Source organism: Eimeria acervulina, genomic scaffold (genome assembly GCF_000499425.1).
Source record: "Eimeria acervulina Houghton genomic scaffold, Eah_scaff308, whole genome shotgun sequence".
Classification (NCBI taxonomy): domain Eukaryota; phylum Apicomplexa; class Conoidasida; order Eucoccidiorida; family Eimeriidae; genus Eimeria; species Eimeria acervulina.
Window position 1 is genome coordinate 21017 of NW_013547720.1, and position 16065 is coordinate 37081.

Genomic DNA, 16065 nt, shown 5'->3' on the forward strand with positions numbered 1-16065 from the left:
GTCAAAATAATGGCATTTCGCTCGTTTAAATTATTTGTACAGTATAAAGGACGATCAGCTGCATGCGGTGTACAAGGCCTACCATATATATATATATATATATATATATATATATATATATATATATATGTACGCGCTGTTCCTCCTCCTGTTTATTAAATTACTTTGGGTGCGTTATCGCGTGCAGGTGAGAAATAGAAAGCCTGCAAAATTATAATCTTATGAGGGAGTTGCAACTGCTTGCGGCTTTATCTGCTTTTTTGTATTTACCGCTATCTGTCTTCACTCAACCTACAACTACTTTTCTTATGCTAAAGAATTAATTCAATTTGCACTCTAAACTGGATCTACCCTCGGCGTATATACGCCGCGTGCACGCACACAACCAATGCCTCTGTCGCCGTTTCTCTCACTTTTAGTTTTAAATTTTCATTCTCAGTGTGAAAGCAGCGGCGGCCCGTACGAATAATAAGATTATCATTATGATAAAGAAGTTATTATTCTGTCTGGGAGCAGCAGCAGCAATATACTGTTTAATATTGCCGTTTTTATTACTGCAATGAGTAATGAAGACGATAATACATTTCAACGTTCTGCTGCTTATTAAGACGTCTCTCATACAAGCACTTGTATTGAGAGGAATCGTTTTAAAGATGCAGCGGCTACCGCTATTGCTGCTGCTCTGCTCTTTCTTTCTGATTGTTGTTGTTGTATTTTTATTTCTATATTTAGTTCTATTCTTTTTATTTGCAATCTTAGTTCTTGTATCCTCGCGACTTTCTCCTTCCACGAGCCATTTCGAACTTCCTTCCCTTCGATCGGACGTACGGCTTGGTGTGCGAGTGCGGTGTGCCTGAGAAACGAAACAAAGAAAACAAGTATTTAAATAGTATTTTTAAAAATATTATATTAGTCGTTCTACTCAACAAGAGTCTTCGCAAGGGCAAGACAGGATATAGAAAGAAAAACAAGAATCGCAAAGCTGAACGACGACGCATCATCAAGTGCATGCATGCACATAACAGCAGTAGCAAACGAAAAATTATATGCAATAAACAATGCTGCTCTAAATACAGCAGACGGACAGAAAAATTTACATCGCAGATGCAAACTTCAAGTGCAAACACAACAACAATCAGAGGAAGACGGTATAGAGTAAATTCAGAAACAGGCCCAACATTGTAAGAAGACAAATAAGAGATCCAAAACAGCACCAGCAAAAGACTAAACCAATACATAGAAGAAGGCATCAGAAAGACGATAAAACCGAGAAACAAAGCCAAATACCCCCAAACGAAACCTCACAAAGCTAGAGAGCAGGAGCACCAAAACAGCAAGCATGCATACATACATACATGCATGCATACATACATATGCATAATATATACATATATATATATATGTATATACCTGGTGCCGGCCCGAAGTGCTTGTCGGTTTCTCTCAAGATAGAGCCTCTCAAGAGAACGCAGTGAGAGCCAGTTGGTGCCTTCAAAGCCAACTGATCAAATGTTAAACATTCGCCTCCAGCCGCAACAATACGCTTGCGTGCAGTTTCAGAAAAACGCAGTGCGCACACCGACATCTTCGGGATCTCCAGAGTGCGAGGATCATCTGCAAAGAATAAAAGAAAATAAACTCATATAAAGCCATTTAATTCAATTAATTCAGCAGTAAAAAAGAGAAATGCAAAGAAGCATGCACAAAGACGAAGATGAACATCTGCAAATGAGGCAAGAAAACATATCCATGTAAATCCATTTAATTTGATTTAATTCAATTCAGCGGCAATAAGGAGAAATGCACAGAAACATACACAAATACAAACAAAGATCAACGAATACAGCAAGCAGAAACAAACAGTTCTGAGATCTCCAGAGTGCGACAATTATCTGTAAATATTGAAAAGGGTAAAACAAATTGATTCAAATGAATGCTGTTCAAAGTAAATTAAGTGCATTCGACGGAAATAAACAGAAACGCACATAAAAACAAACCAAAACAAACAAATAAACAAGCAAAGACAGACATCATGCCCACGACGATCGTCTATAAAGACGGTGAATCTACACAAATAATTATTTATTGCTTGCATCCAACAGAAATAAACGTAAGCATATTAAAAGCATTTATTTAATGGAGAGGAAGAGGTTTTTTTCTCTGCTTACCGACGATGCTGCCGACAACAACAGCAGTTTTATTTTCTTCTTTTCTCATTCTCATGCTCAACTTTGAGAGAGACAGAGGAGCCCGAAGACGGCGAGGCGCCATCAACCGCTTCAGAATAACTTTGTTGAAGTCGCTGTTGGTGCGGCGGGCGAGGAACTGATACAGCTAAGAACAAGAAGAAAAAACAAACACAGTTGCATCTTCTTATGCACACGAGGAGATATGAATGCAAAGGAAAACAAAAAAAAAATAATAAGCAAAGAGCAACCAATACAAAAACTACACAAAGGCCTCTTCGTGCAGAAGCAGATGCAGAAACAAAGCCAGCACCCACTGGTTTATATGCACATACTATGTATAGTACTAGATGGAATATTATATACGAAATATAATTAAAGTTATATAAATTATAATCTACACATCGTTATCTCAAAGTTTGTGTGTAAACGCATTCATATATATCCCAAACACTTCGTCAAATCTGAAAGCAACTCCAATGGCGTTGTCGTTCTGCTGCTTATGTTGAAACAACAGCTGACGCATGCATGCATGCATGCATGGATTAACGCATGCATGCAGCAGCAACATTAATGCAGCATTAATGCGCCTACCTTGACGGCCAGCCTAAGGTAGGGGTTCTCGGAGACGAGGGCCCGTCTTCCGTGCTTCTTAGTACGGCCCCTGTTCTTCAAGTCGATCCCCTGCACACAGCAGCAGCAGCAGCAGCAGCAGCCGATACATGCAGGCAGTTGGCGACGCAATAAGGTGAAAGGACAGCAGCGTCAAAGAAAGCCCTCATTTCAAGTGAAAGTATGCAGTAGAACAGGCCGACGACAAGACCCAAACCCTGAACACTGAACTACTAAACCCACAGCAGCCAGATTGAGAAGCAAGAAAATACTGCACATATGCATCGAGGACATAGCTAAACTTCGTCTATTTTGAAAAGGTACAGAGTCTTCGATCTACTTCTGCATGAATCTGTTGCAACCTCCTGGCGGCCGCGCTCCCCGCACGAGGGGGAGGTGCAGTCACCGCAGCAGAAACGGACGAATAAAAACAAAATTTAATCCCAAATAAACAAAAGGAAATAATGTTTACGAATAAATATCCCGGAAAAAGAAAGGAAAAAACGATATCCCCCACACGCTCTGCCGTTAGGCGGTGCGGAAGACTGAAACGACAGGAGTAGCAGCCTTACCATTTTCTCTTTTGTCTGCTGAGTGGCCTTAAAAAATCGAGAAAAAGAACAGAATATCTCAAAGAGATAAAGCCACTGCCGTCTTTTCCAACTCTTTTTACCCTATTTCCTCAGAACCCCTCATCAACAAACCCGGCGGAGCCCCAGCCCCGCAACCTGCATGCAATGCGAGGCCCCACACAGCCTATGCCCAGCCACAAACGAAGTTCTTTCTAATCCAGCAATTGATATATATTTTGCTGTTTTTATCTAGTCAAAACCTTTTATCTTTTTTTTAGTTTACTCTTGGTAACGGGAGAGAATGTTGATAGCCCCACGGAGCATTTCTCAAAAAATCATTCGTGCACTAACGAGGAAAACAAAAAGAAGGGATTAAACATAAGCGCATTTATGGCTTCGTATTTATATGTATATTTTATACTGAAAGCAATTTTAGGCCCATACAATTGAATATGGTGTTCGTGCACTACACACATCGAGAAGAGCAGAAGATGATTTGATGTTCTTTCTCTTTGGTCTCAAAGTAACGGGCTTCTTGTCCCTTCTTGACGTGTGACGGGCACAACTGTTACCGAGAGGTTAAACGATGCCTCAACTTAGGTTGAGCACGCTTGTGCCTGTCATCGGGATGTAATGGGACCTGCATAACTACTTCAGCGAGGTCCAATGATAAATGCACTGCTGAGTTATGCTAGCAGTTAAGTAGTTTGCCGATCGGGTATATCGGAGGTTTTTGCTTCATCGTGACACAGATGAGCCACTTGCATTCCATGTTCTATCCCAACACTAGGTTGTCCCCAAAGCGGGTAGTTGACAGTTGAATTTCTTATTTCACTAGCAGCTCTTCCCTTTCCTGTCGGCTTTATCTTCAAGTGTGCCAGTAGCTTGAAACAACCGTTGGGGGTTGTTCGGGAATGAGTTCGATGCGGTGAACACGGCCCGCTGGAAGATTCTTGTTGTCCAGTACGCCTGAAAATTCTTCTTCTAACTGAGTCCGCTTATGCCACGCCTTAAGTGTTCAATGAATCGAACTACCCAGGGTTACGGTTTTCGGAAGACCACTGCAATGGAGTGCATGCAATTCTTCGTCGTTTTCTGAAGTACCTTTGCGTTGCGTTGACTTTTTATTTTCTGCTTGGCACATGATTCTACTGCTTTTCTGATAGCATGCAAATGCTGTTGCGGGCACTGAATGGTGCAACTTGTCATTGACTACCGGAAGGTAGACCTCAACGGTTTCTTATAGAGAAAGCATGAATGCTCATCATTGACTCTCCCTCGGTGGATTAGTCCAAGGCAAAAGCACCGTATAATGGCAGTACCGCTCATTTTTTAGTGGGTCTCGAACTTTGGTTCTACAGTTTTACTTGTTCTCGTATATACTTATTCTCGTATTCTACATGCCGCGCATGCAGCGTAGTTGAACAGAATGCGCCAGCGGGTAGACAGGAGGGATGTACGTCCTCACCGTTCAGAGATCAGATCCGCTTTGCAGTGTTTGCTAAGTAGCACTAACAACCCCTGGAAATTAATACAAACTTGCATCAGCACTGAGTTAAGCCTGCTCTTCTCATTCTCAGCTAGGCTGGAAGAATCGGCGTTTTTTCTTTCTTTAATGAGATAGTATTCCATCATCTCTGTGAAGTTCATCGTTTCACCTGTTAGACTGCTGCCAGTTGCCCTTATACGGGGGCAGCCCTGCGACGAACCACCGGCATAGAAGCTTCCAGCCCACCTTTGGAGTAGTGTTCACCAAAGACTGCAGCTTCTGATGTAGCAGTGCATTGATGAGTTCTCTTGTTTAGGCTTTTTTAGCTCTGGCAGAGCGCTTGTTTCAAAGTTTCCATAGTCCGGATGTGTTGCAGAAAAGTAATACAGTTCCTGACATCTAACCACCGCTCTTGTGCCTCCCTTTCTAATGAAGCAGATGCTAATAGCAGCTGTACATCTTCAAGCACAATCTGGATACGAATATAAGATTCCAGATAAGTATGGAAATCTTCCCCTACATCTGCGTCGCAGCGCTAATCATATCTGGAGGCTGGGTAAAGACAGGCGCATGCTGCATTAACTGCTTTTTCTTTGCTAGAAACATTTCTTCTCGGTGAGTGGAATGAAGACAATGAGATGGTTTCAACGAGAGGAGATCTTCATCGCATGCATGATCAATACAAAAATGTTTCGTGTCTGCCGTTGGCCTTGTACACACCAAGGAGCGTGCATGTTGGCCGCTTCCCAGCAGAGGGCAGTTCTGGAGAAGGTTTCACTATAGGAGAGGGAGAGTGTGAGGCTTCGATGAAGATAATAAGAAGTATCTGAAGACTTTCTTGCATTCTTTAGAAGGGCTTTCTGTATTACTAATTGCTATACACCCGTACAAGATGGTTTGGGGTGGTGTTGCTTGCTTGCACCCGTCCCGATGAAGCGTGCGACGTTATCATGTGCAAGGTGAGCCCTCGGCCTTCTTTGAAGTGCATCATAAGCTACAATCAGCTCGAAAGACTTTAGGGAAGAATTGTTAAAATTTAGCTGAGTTCATCTACAATCCCCAGACGTTCTGAATGGACTGTTCTAAGGGTCTGGAAAGGCAGAAGAAGAGGACGGCTAAGACGAAGTGCAGCGCACGGTGTTGCAAGCAACGCTGGGAGACACCTTCCAATGCACACGTAAACAAACCCCCTTCTTAGTGCCGATGCTAGCACTGGAGACAGTTGTTATATTTCTACTTGTTTGCTTCCTGACTGCCTACTAAGACCAAGGAAGTATTCTTCCGCCAGCTTCGGGGTTGTTATCAGGCCTTACAGGGGGCAAACACAGTAATTTGCCTCAAGACAGCAGACCATCTGTTACTTTTAAATATTCTGATTATTAATAACACGCATTAAACACGCAAAAATCTCCCTTTTATTTTGAAGAGAGACACTCTGTGCACTCAGTGCCTCCTGTGCATGATTGATTTGTATGCTGAAGGGTTTTTGCTTGTCGCGTAAGATTATTTTAATAGGAGCTTTATTGGATGGTTCTTAGATTTTTTTTGGATTAAAATGAATTTGTTTAAACGGGTTGTTAGTAGTGCAAAGAAAAAAAACTTTACTCGCACGAAAGACAGGGTAATGGGGGCGTGTGGGGTGTTGTTGCTGGGGTGTATCGACACCGTCGCCGCCGCAGCGGGCGGGGTTGGTGAGTAGACTTCGCGAGGGTTTCTCAGGACATTTCATCTTTTCTTTCATTTATTTTCGATAAATGTGGTGCAATAATACTATTTCCTTAAAAATATTTAGAAGAAAACAGCGGAGAGATGATGCCGACTGTGCGGCCGCCAGAGTCTTCGACCCGCAGGAGAGAAAGCAAAGTGTTTAGCAAAGACTATGGAAATTAAAATATTTGTCTTTTTCGATTGAATTGACTAATTTATGTTCGTGCACTTTAAAACACCCGCCGGAGTATTTTCGTCGTTTTTGCCTCCTTCGCGGCTGTATATGATTGGGAGAAGCGAGAGACAAATAAAATCTCTTTACCTTCAGCACTTCTTTTCTTCTTTCTATTGGCTGAGTCTTCTTGGTGCAGATGTACCCGCAACTCTTACCTGCCAGACGAACGGCGCATTCGTTGATCCATTCTTTCTCCCCGCGTAAAATCTGCTTGCAAACTCTTGCAGAAACAGCAACCAAGAGAAGAAGGCAGCCTTGCGTTTGCTTCTGCTGTCTGTACACCCCAGAAGCACAGGGGAGAGACCCCGGTGCAGAAAGGTTTCCTCGCATTTTTCTGTCTTCTTCTTTCTGGAAAAATATGAAATGAGTGAAGTCACACACCAGCCTCCAGAACTGCTGCAGCAATTCGCCCCCGAGCAGCGAGGTGTACATACACCCCACGGAGCTGTATCCGGAAATTCTTTGTGCCTTATTTCAACACCTCGAGAACAACTAAGAGGTTCTAATCCTTTTGAAATGGCCAATTCTGCTTTTGCAAACCCAGCCCTTCTCCATCTGCAGCAACAGCAGCAGTTACAGCAGCAGCAGCAAATGATGCTGTTGCAGGTACACCAGCAACAACAGCAGCAGGAACAAAACCATCTGGAGCAGCGAGAACATAAGCAGCAGCAACTGCAGTTCCTGGCGGAAGAGCAGCAGCAGCAACAGCAGCAGCAGCAGCAACAACAACAACAGGTTAGCTCCTTATTGCCAAGTGATGGCATGGGCTGTATGACTTCTCCCTCGGGTCTATCTGATGCTGTTTTGGGGTTTTCTTCTGCGTCTTCTTCTCCGGATGAATGCAACTGCCCTAAAGTAACGGATTTACCTTCACAACATAAATGGGAGGCAGCCCCAGCAGCAGCATCACCTCCGCTGTACGTACAGCTAAACCCGCAGTCTCCTTTGCCCATGCAGCAACAGGTACAGCAGCAGTACCTCCACCAGTGCCCGCAGCAGCAGCAACAACAGCAGCTATGGTCCTCCCCCGTGCACCAACAGCAGCAGCAACAGCAGCAACAGCAGCAGCAACTGCAGCAGCAACAGCAGCAACTGCAGCAGCAACAGCAGCAGCAACAGGTGCTGCTACAGCAGGTTCCTGTACGCTATGATTCTGAACTGGAGATGTGGGTAGTGGTGGTGCCTGTCGTGGGGTCTCGCCATTTGATGTTTTCTTCAAAGTATTGTGTGCGGAAGAGAGGCTTCGAGGAAGCAAAGAGAAGGGCTTTAGCGGCATACAGGCGATTTCTGCAGCATCACTCACCTGCTGCTGCTGCTGCAGCAGCAGCTGCTGCAGCGAAGAGGCAGGAAGGGGCCTTTGGGAAGCAACCTGAAGCAACAAATGAACCCTCCATTTTTTTCTCAGCGGCCAAAGAGGTGCAAGAGATGTTGCTGTTGCTGCAGTCTTGCTGCTGTTGCTGCTGCTGCTGCTCTTGCCAGTGTTGCTGGAATGTTGCTGCTGTTGCTGCGGCTGCTGCTGAGTTCTCCGTCTGTTCGCTTGTTTGCCTTATTGCAGGCCTGGTGCACGCAGTGGTATGAAGGAACGAAGCGCGTGTTTAAATCATTTTCTTGCAGAGTACGTTGGGGTGTACGCACAGCATCTTTGGGGTGTACACACACCTTATTCAGAGTATTTGCGTCGTTTATTGAAAATGTTTTCTACTAAACCCTTTGGATGTGTATGCGCTGCATATTGAAATAGTTCTTATACGTGTGCAACTTTATTAAGTCGAGGTGTATGTGTTTATTTTGCATGTTTCCCAGTGAAAGGGGAATACTTGAATGCAGCCAGTAATAGAGTTAAACCTACTCATAAGCTTTAATTTATTATATATAATGCATATATATATATATATCTGTATGCACACACATGCACACACTCACATGGACGCACACGCACACACTCATATATACATATAATATATATATATATATAGAGAGAGAGAGAGAGAGAGAGAAACATATATATATATATATATATATGTTTCTCTATCTTGCGCTGTTCAGGTTTATGGACAGCTGTCAGAACCCCTTTGCCGTTGGTTTTGGGGTGTGGTGAAGCGAAAGGGGAAACGGCCGTCTTCTTTGGAAGTTCGTTTGCAGTGTGCACATCTTTTGTCTGTTTCTGGTGGTATATTGAATAAAGAAGTAGGAATTTCTTCTGCTGCTGGTGTCTCCTCTCACAGTCAAAGACAAAGCAACAGCAACAACATCCACCAAACCAACAACGAAGAAGTGATGCAATTAAACACTCAATATACTGGTGCAGCCAACTGCCCTCAACTTCAACAATGTATGAATACTCCGGGTACACCGGATAGCGCTGCCTCCGCCCACGCAACACAAACACTAGGTAGCTTTCCAGCCCCCCCTGAAGCAGCAGCAGGAGCAGCTGCTACTACTGCTGCAGCAGCAGCTGGTGCTGCTCCACCTGGGGAGAATAGTGCTGTTCCTTTCGTCGCGCTCGCGCCGCCGTTTGCAGGGCTTGTCAATCAGCCGCCGTCAGATGACCCAGCAGCAGCAGCGGGAATAATTGAAGAAGAAAGCAGCAGCAGCAGAAGCAGCAACAGGAGTAACCCGTTTGCAATTGGATGCTAGTTGCCGCTGCCCTCGCAGCCGAATTTGTAGAGCAAGATAAGCACAAGCAGTTGCTGGTGTTTATGCGCTCTTTAATCTGTCTTTAGATGTCTATTCTACTCGTCATTCTGTTGAGTTGGAAACTGTACAGACAGCTCGCGGCTCCTCTCCGGTTCGCTTCCTTTAAGTGGTGACCCAGAGACAGTTTAGCCGTACTTAAGGGATTTTGCATTTTATCGGTATTTCTTCTTCCTACAGCTCGACGCTCGTTTCGTTGTTGTTTGTCAATTGTTAATGTTTTCCTTGAGCGAGAGAATGCCTGCTGCTGGTGTGCTTGCAGCAGCACCAAACTCTTTTTAAAACAAATTCTTTAAGCCTGCAAAGGGGGCTTATTTTCCGTTCGTTTTGCAACTTTGGACGGGTTCGCTGCGAATGCGCTGTACATACAGCCGGAATTCATTGATTTTTTTTTGCATTTTCTGTGTCGAGGCGCGTCCCATTGTTTTTATTTTGTTGCTCGTTGCATATTCGCTGTAGCTTGCTTTTCTTCCTGGGAGACAGGCGTGTAGAAGTCCTTTGATTTGCCCCAGATCCTCCTCTAAGATCAACCAATATGAATATATTGAACAAATGTAAATTGCTCTCTTTAGCTGCCTGTAGCAACGAGAAACTCACAAAAATGTGAATTCTCAACACAACACACGTTCATTTCGTCTCGCTTAAATCAGGTAGAGTCTACATTCATGCATTTTCAGGGTTTTGTTGATATCTTTACGCACTTCTTTTTGTTTCAAGTCATACGAACTGCAACTGATAGCTCTGCATGCATACTGGTTGCCCCCTGAGGAGTGTATAAGGTTTCATTTAATCCCATTTCATATGGTTTCACTAATTGTATAATAACAGCAAGTATTATTGGCTAGCGGTGTTTAAACTGCATCATTGTAGCTAGCGAAATACCCTCTGAGGAGGCCGTAAGATATCCAAAGAGCCCCAAATAAAATAAAATGATTTCAAAAACTGCTCGGTTCTGCACGACACGGCAAATTTTGCGGAAGTTCAGGGTCTAAAGAATTTTCTTCTTGGAGCCCAACACCAGAGCGAATGGAATCCAAACACAAGCATATATGCATGCGCAGATGCATGCATGCTATATATATAATATATATAATATTATATATACACCAAATATTCCGCCTTTTGTAGAGCTAAATGCACAGATCTTCAGTGCTTGACAGAGCCGTGCCGTAGCCCTTTAAGCTTGCTTTCGAGTTGAAGTTGCAATACATTGCCTCGGCATCATCCTGAACGAACGACCATACAATGGAGGCAAATATATGCAGAGAAACACCAGATGAGCAAGTGAATAAACACAAAGGGGAAGGCGTCAACCACAAACATATAAACGCACGCAGGAGAGAAAAACAAAGATGGTTTTATAGATTTACCGTCATGACGTAGCGACCCGCGAGGCCTCGGCGCAACATTGTTTTGCGGAAGTGCAAAGTGGAGAGGAGAATAAATGCTTGAGATGCAAACAATAACAACACAAATGAACAAACAATAAAACCCGTCCACCACAGCAGAGGGTTCGCCAAGCTGCAGCGTTGGCTGTGAATGTGTAGACCTGAGATGAGATAAATAAATAAATAATTAAGTGATGTTTAAATCTTCCTGCGATTCGTTTCACTCAATACACTTCGCACCTAGTCCAAAGAAACAATGCACAAGGAGGGAGGGTAGCAACACGTACTTCAAAAAAAGCCATTATATTTCAAATATCGTTTCCTCTGTTTTTGTGATTAAAGCTACTCACAAGAGAACCCCGCAGCACCATGTCAAACGCATTTCTCTGTCCTTCTCGGAAAAGCTGCAAGGAAGATGCGAAGATAAGTATTTGCGCATATGTGTATATTATCGTGTAGGTGTTTAGCATTGCTGGTGTTGTTGCTGAAATATTTCGCATTATTCCCCCTGCTACGGTGTTTATGGGGGTTACCTGCAGTCCCTGAACGGCCACCAGAGCGCCAACCAAAAGGCAGCAAAAAGAAATCCAAGAATAAACAGAATGGCAATGCTCTGACAGCAGCTTCCGCTCCCGTATCGAGACGCCTCTGAAGTGATATATATGCAGCATCATAATAATAATGATCATTGTACTTGTTTGAGCATTCTATCATACTTCAACCCTCTGATAAGCTGAATTGTGCTCTAAATAACTCACATCATGCAAGTCAAGAAAAGAAACTGGCTGCACAACAAAACCAATGCACGAGAAAGAGGCGCCTCCTGCAGCTGCAACTCCCCAGAAAGCTGCATGCTTTTAAATAGATAGGAAATGGGCAAACGCTTAGAGCCAAGTGCTTCAAAAGATGAGGGAAGAGAAGGCAATTCATATCCTAAACTCGTACATCAATCAATTGCTATGTGCACCATCTCATCCCATTAAAAACGAAGAGTCGCGACACCTAAGGGCAGCAGCAATTCGACTTTTCTTAATAATATATAGTGTATATAATGGCAGTATTTCAAAGACTACATTTCAAATGCAGAGTTACTCCTTCTCTTTCGTATTTCCGCAGCTGTCCTGTTGACGGCTCTACTTCTGCGCGTTTCTGAACAGGTATATCTCGTTGCTGCATCAATACCACTCCACGAAAACTATTGTGCACTTATATTTTTGTGCTTTGTTTCTGACAATCTGAGACGCAGTGTGCTGCATCAATAAGAACTGCCTATTAGATATTTTGAGTTGCACTGAAAGCTGCATAGCTGAGTTAATCCTCCCCCAAAAATGCAGAAATAAGTCGAAAAATCAGAGTTTACCGCAGTGCTAATTGCCAAATTTGAATAAATGAATGACCCATTATAGGGCTCTCCATTTAACGGTTTTTTTCCACTTAAAAGGATGTACAAAGGTGGCTGAACGCGAGAAGGTGTTCCTCTCACGTCCTGATCATCGCATCATTAAGCAATATTCTCCCTTCTTTCCACAAAACAATTTTTGTCTTTGTTTACTTCTTCTTCGAAACCCGGTATTGCCCGATCACGACGGCGTGGTCTCTGTGATAAGGTTCGAGCGTGAGTTGCTCTTTGGGTTTGCATTTCTCTTTTCTGAGCTTATCGACTTCTGCTGCGAAGACCGCTTCAGGTTTCGCAGTAGAATCGACACAATTCGCCTTAATAGAAATTATAAACCAGCCACCTGGCTTGAGGAAATAATGTGCATTCAATGCAACGATACGCGACTGGTCAGGCTGAGCGACATCGGCGAAAATAACATCCACCATATCTACAAGCATGCGGTACTTAAGAGGCTGCCGTGCATCTTCAACTATAGGAACGATATTTGGTCTTTTCTTCGCCATATTCGTTAAGTCCCGCCCAGAACGATGAGAGAACTCCACTGCGTACACCGCACCTTCAGGGCCTACTATATCCGAGACGTGCGAAACAGTTGTGCCGTTTGCTGCACCTAAATACAACACTTTGCAGCCCGGCTTAATAGGCATATTAGCCACTCCTCCCACCAATGTAGCACCCAACTTGGAGCGGAAAGGATTCCAAATGCGGTATTCAATCTTCTCGCCAGACTCCTGGGTTACCTCCATTCTCTTCTCTCCGTATACAGACTCCCCAGGAACCATGTTGCGAGTTACTAACGAATCTGCTTTCCCTTTAGACATAAAAACACCCTCAAAACGATGCGGCACTACCACCACCTTCGCTGGGCCTCCACCCCCACCACGACCACCACCACGCCCGCCACGACCTCCACCACGACCTCCTCTCGCACTCTTGAAACCTCCAGCACCTGAACAGCAGCAACAGCAGCAAGAAAAGAATTAGTTGCACAAGGACAGGTGAAAGTAATAGCGGCAGCATCAGCAGCATTGGATCTGTATTCTTGATCAGCTACTCCGGAGAGCAAACAAGCAAAAAACAGATTGCTAGTTCATGCGTTTGACTTACCACCGCCTCTCCCCCGACCTCCACCGCCGCCACCACCGCGGCCGCCTCGGCCGCCTCTACCGCCTCCGCGAAATCCTCCTCCTCCTGCAAGCAAATTACAGCAAAAACAGAATAAGGCAAGTGCAAACAGAGCAGCGGCGTACAGACGCAGAGACGCTTGCGGTCACCTTCAGTGTACCCCTTCGTATGGACACAGGCGCTCTTAATCGAGTTTAAATTCATCTGCTGTTGCTGCTGCTGATGTTTTTGCTGCTGCTGCTGCTGTTGCTGCCGTTCTTCTACAGTTGGAAGCAACTGCCTTGTTCACGCCACAGCCTCCCAGCAGACCGTCGGGGGTCTACTAGGGGCGGCAGAGGAGCAAAATAAATGAATTCAAATCCTTTCAAATATTTTTATCCATCGAATTATTGCATACCTCTCATTATGTCTTTGAATCTGTGCGAGAAGAAAGGAAAACGCCGAACCTTCAGCGAGAACAGAGGTAACCGGAGTTCAGCGGGCGCCGGGGCCCTCTAAAAGACGAAATAACCTTAAAAATCCGATGTAAACTCCAGAACCCTTTATTAAATTGCATTCAAATGGCAATTCAAAATTCGCCAGCAGCCTGGAGAAACCAAAGAATGACGGAAGATCGGGCTGTGGGGTGCGGGGCCCCCGCAGGAGCATGCGAGACTTCAGGAGTTTCAAGGGAAAATAAAAGGTTTATTTACGCGATTTTGCGTTGATTCGATTAATTGAAAGCAATATTTCTTGTTTGTTTCCGTCTATGTATTGCGGGGCCGACGGCTCTATAGCGACATTCTGCCACTGCCGTTACCAACGAATCGAATACAAATCACCCAAACAAAATAAACGTTCTCTCTTTAGAGTAAATAGGGGCTTGTTAGCTTCATAGTTTTAAGTATTTTTTCTAGGATTTGCAGAAGGATACTTGTCTCTATAGCTATTCTACAACGAGCTAAAAGCAAATATATATTGCTGGCAATAGGCACTACCATGACCTCTGTGAAGTTGGTATATGCATTGCAGGTTAGTTACTGAGATTCCAGTAAGTGTTTAGTAGTTAAATACGGTGTTAGAGCACACAGCAAAAGGGCATTTGACTATAGTTGCATGCGAGTCCCCCTTGCAGCGCGAGTTCTTATAAGGTGTGCTGTTATTTAGAACAAGCACCAGCTCTTCGCCCTTTTGCCGCTGTATCTTAGAAACCAGGAAAGCAGATGAAAAGGGAGTTGAGCAACTTTTCGTGGAGCCTTTATGTGAAGGTTTGACCCTACGACACCCCACGATGATCACCATACAACGTCGAGGACTTTCTGTATACCTGAAAGCATCGCGATGGCGGACGGTTTTGCCTGAAGAAAAGAGGCAAATTTGGAGTATTTCCCCTAAAACCACTGTCAAACATTCAGTCCTTCCTTCTCTCTAGTAATGGAGAGTAACGTCGATCTGCATAGCGGGAGCTAGAGGCTGCGCTCTTCATCTCGATGGAACGAGCGCAGTAGCTGCACTTCATAACCTGGAAATGCTTTGATCGCACGAACCATTTGTGAGGAATTCCTCCTTTTTGTGTCGATAGTCCAAGGCTAAGCGCATTGCGATGCAGCAGTGCGGAAGTCCCTCTCCCTAAAAGAATATATTCATCATCAAAATTTACTTAACAAGAAACGCGCTACTGGCATTCTTGAAACTAGAAAGGGACAGCACAACAACTGTGGCTATTTCAAAACAGGTGTATCGCTTTTCCCTCGAAAAATCCGGAATATAGAAACTCTACTAAATAGGGTGAGATGTGCGTTTATTCCCAGAAAAGGCAGTAAGCTTGGGGACAACTATAAAAGCTGAAACAACAGGGAAGCTATCCATAGAGCGTTCCATCCTTCTCAATCCTCTCTAAGCAGAAGCTGTTCAGCCTATCTGAAGGTATAGATCAATGACGCATTACGGAAGCATCCTTTGGAGAGGAGCAATCGGTTATCTGCCGCACTGCAAAAAAGGAAGAAACGGTGAAACTCTTCAACTTGGAGAGCTGATGGGTCCGATGCGGAAAGAAGGCAGGGCTGACAGCAGATCCTCGTGTAGCTCCTGCCGCAACACACCCTCACAAGAAAGTATAACAAAGCCCCCTCTCGCTGTAGAGGGTTGTGATAAACATGCAAGATATCAGGAGGCAGCAATACCCTTTGGCTTACTTCCAAGGCACCTGCCAAAACGCCTTCCGCTGGCTGCGGCCGCGACTTCGAACATAAAGCCACTACCACCGCCACAGTGAGTACAGGGGAGGGAAAAAGAGAAGAATTAACAACAAGCTTTGTCTTGCATTCTTTCCACTTCTGCCAGCAAATGCGAATTCTGATCACCGCCGAGGTGGACGCAGTAGATCCTGGATTCAATCTGCTGCCGAAACAAGAGGCCAGCAGCAGCAGCAGTATTGATTGTGGTGGAGAATATTGCAGCTACAAAGAACAGGATATAGGGTCAAATGCGTGTTACATTCACAGCTGTGCACAGCTTTCCCTCTTGGAGCAGCAGTTAGTTTTCGGCTGTCCTCCTCTAGTGGAGTTGAAGTCGCATTCAATTTCGCATGGCTTTCACTGGGGTGAAGCTGCAGATCAAATGCTTCTGGGCGGCGTGAAGATGCTCTTAAAGGCGGATCACTTTAGGGGCTCTGTTCAG

The 16065-nt window shown here is 44.4% G+C and overlaps 3 protein-coding genes across 3 annotated transcripts; 1 reads left to right on the forward strand and 2 right to left on the reverse strand.

The window, feature by feature from the left end:
* Positions 1 to 755: 755 nt before the first annotated feature.
* On the reverse strand, positions 756 to 3373 carry EAH_00032130 (60S ribosomal protein L18, putative; the record flags this gene model as incomplete). The annotated part of the gene is made up of 5 exons (XM_013392342.1): positions 756 to 853; positions 1411 to 1614; positions 2169 to 2334; positions 2781 to 2870; positions 3371 to 3373. 5 exons carry the CDS (start codon positions 3371 to 3373, stop codon positions 756 to 758), a joined length of 561 nt encoding a protein of 186 aa, XP_013247796.1.
* Positions 3374 to 7317: 3944 nt separating this feature from the next.
* EAH_00032140 (hypothetical protein, conserved) lies at positions 7318 to 9373 on the forward strand (the record flags this gene model as incomplete). Its single annotated transcript, XM_013392343.1, has 2 exons — positions 7318 to 8217; positions 9323 to 9373. The coding sequence occupies 2 exons, from the start codon at positions 7318 to 7320 to the stop codon at positions 9371 to 9373; spliced, it is 951 nt and encodes a 316-aa protein (XP_013247797.1).
* Positions 9374 to 12431: 3058 nt separating this feature from the next.
* Positions 12432 to 13811, reverse strand: EAH_00032150 (fibrillarin, putative; the record flags this gene model as incomplete). The annotated part of the gene is made up of 3 exons (XM_013392344.1): positions 12432 to 13231; positions 13390 to 13473; positions 13805 to 13811. The coding sequence occupies 3 exons, from the start codon at positions 13809 to 13811 to the stop codon at positions 12432 to 12434; spliced, it is 891 nt and encodes a 296-aa protein (XP_013247798.1).
* Between the last annotated feature and the right edge of the window lie 2254 nt (positions 13812 to 16065).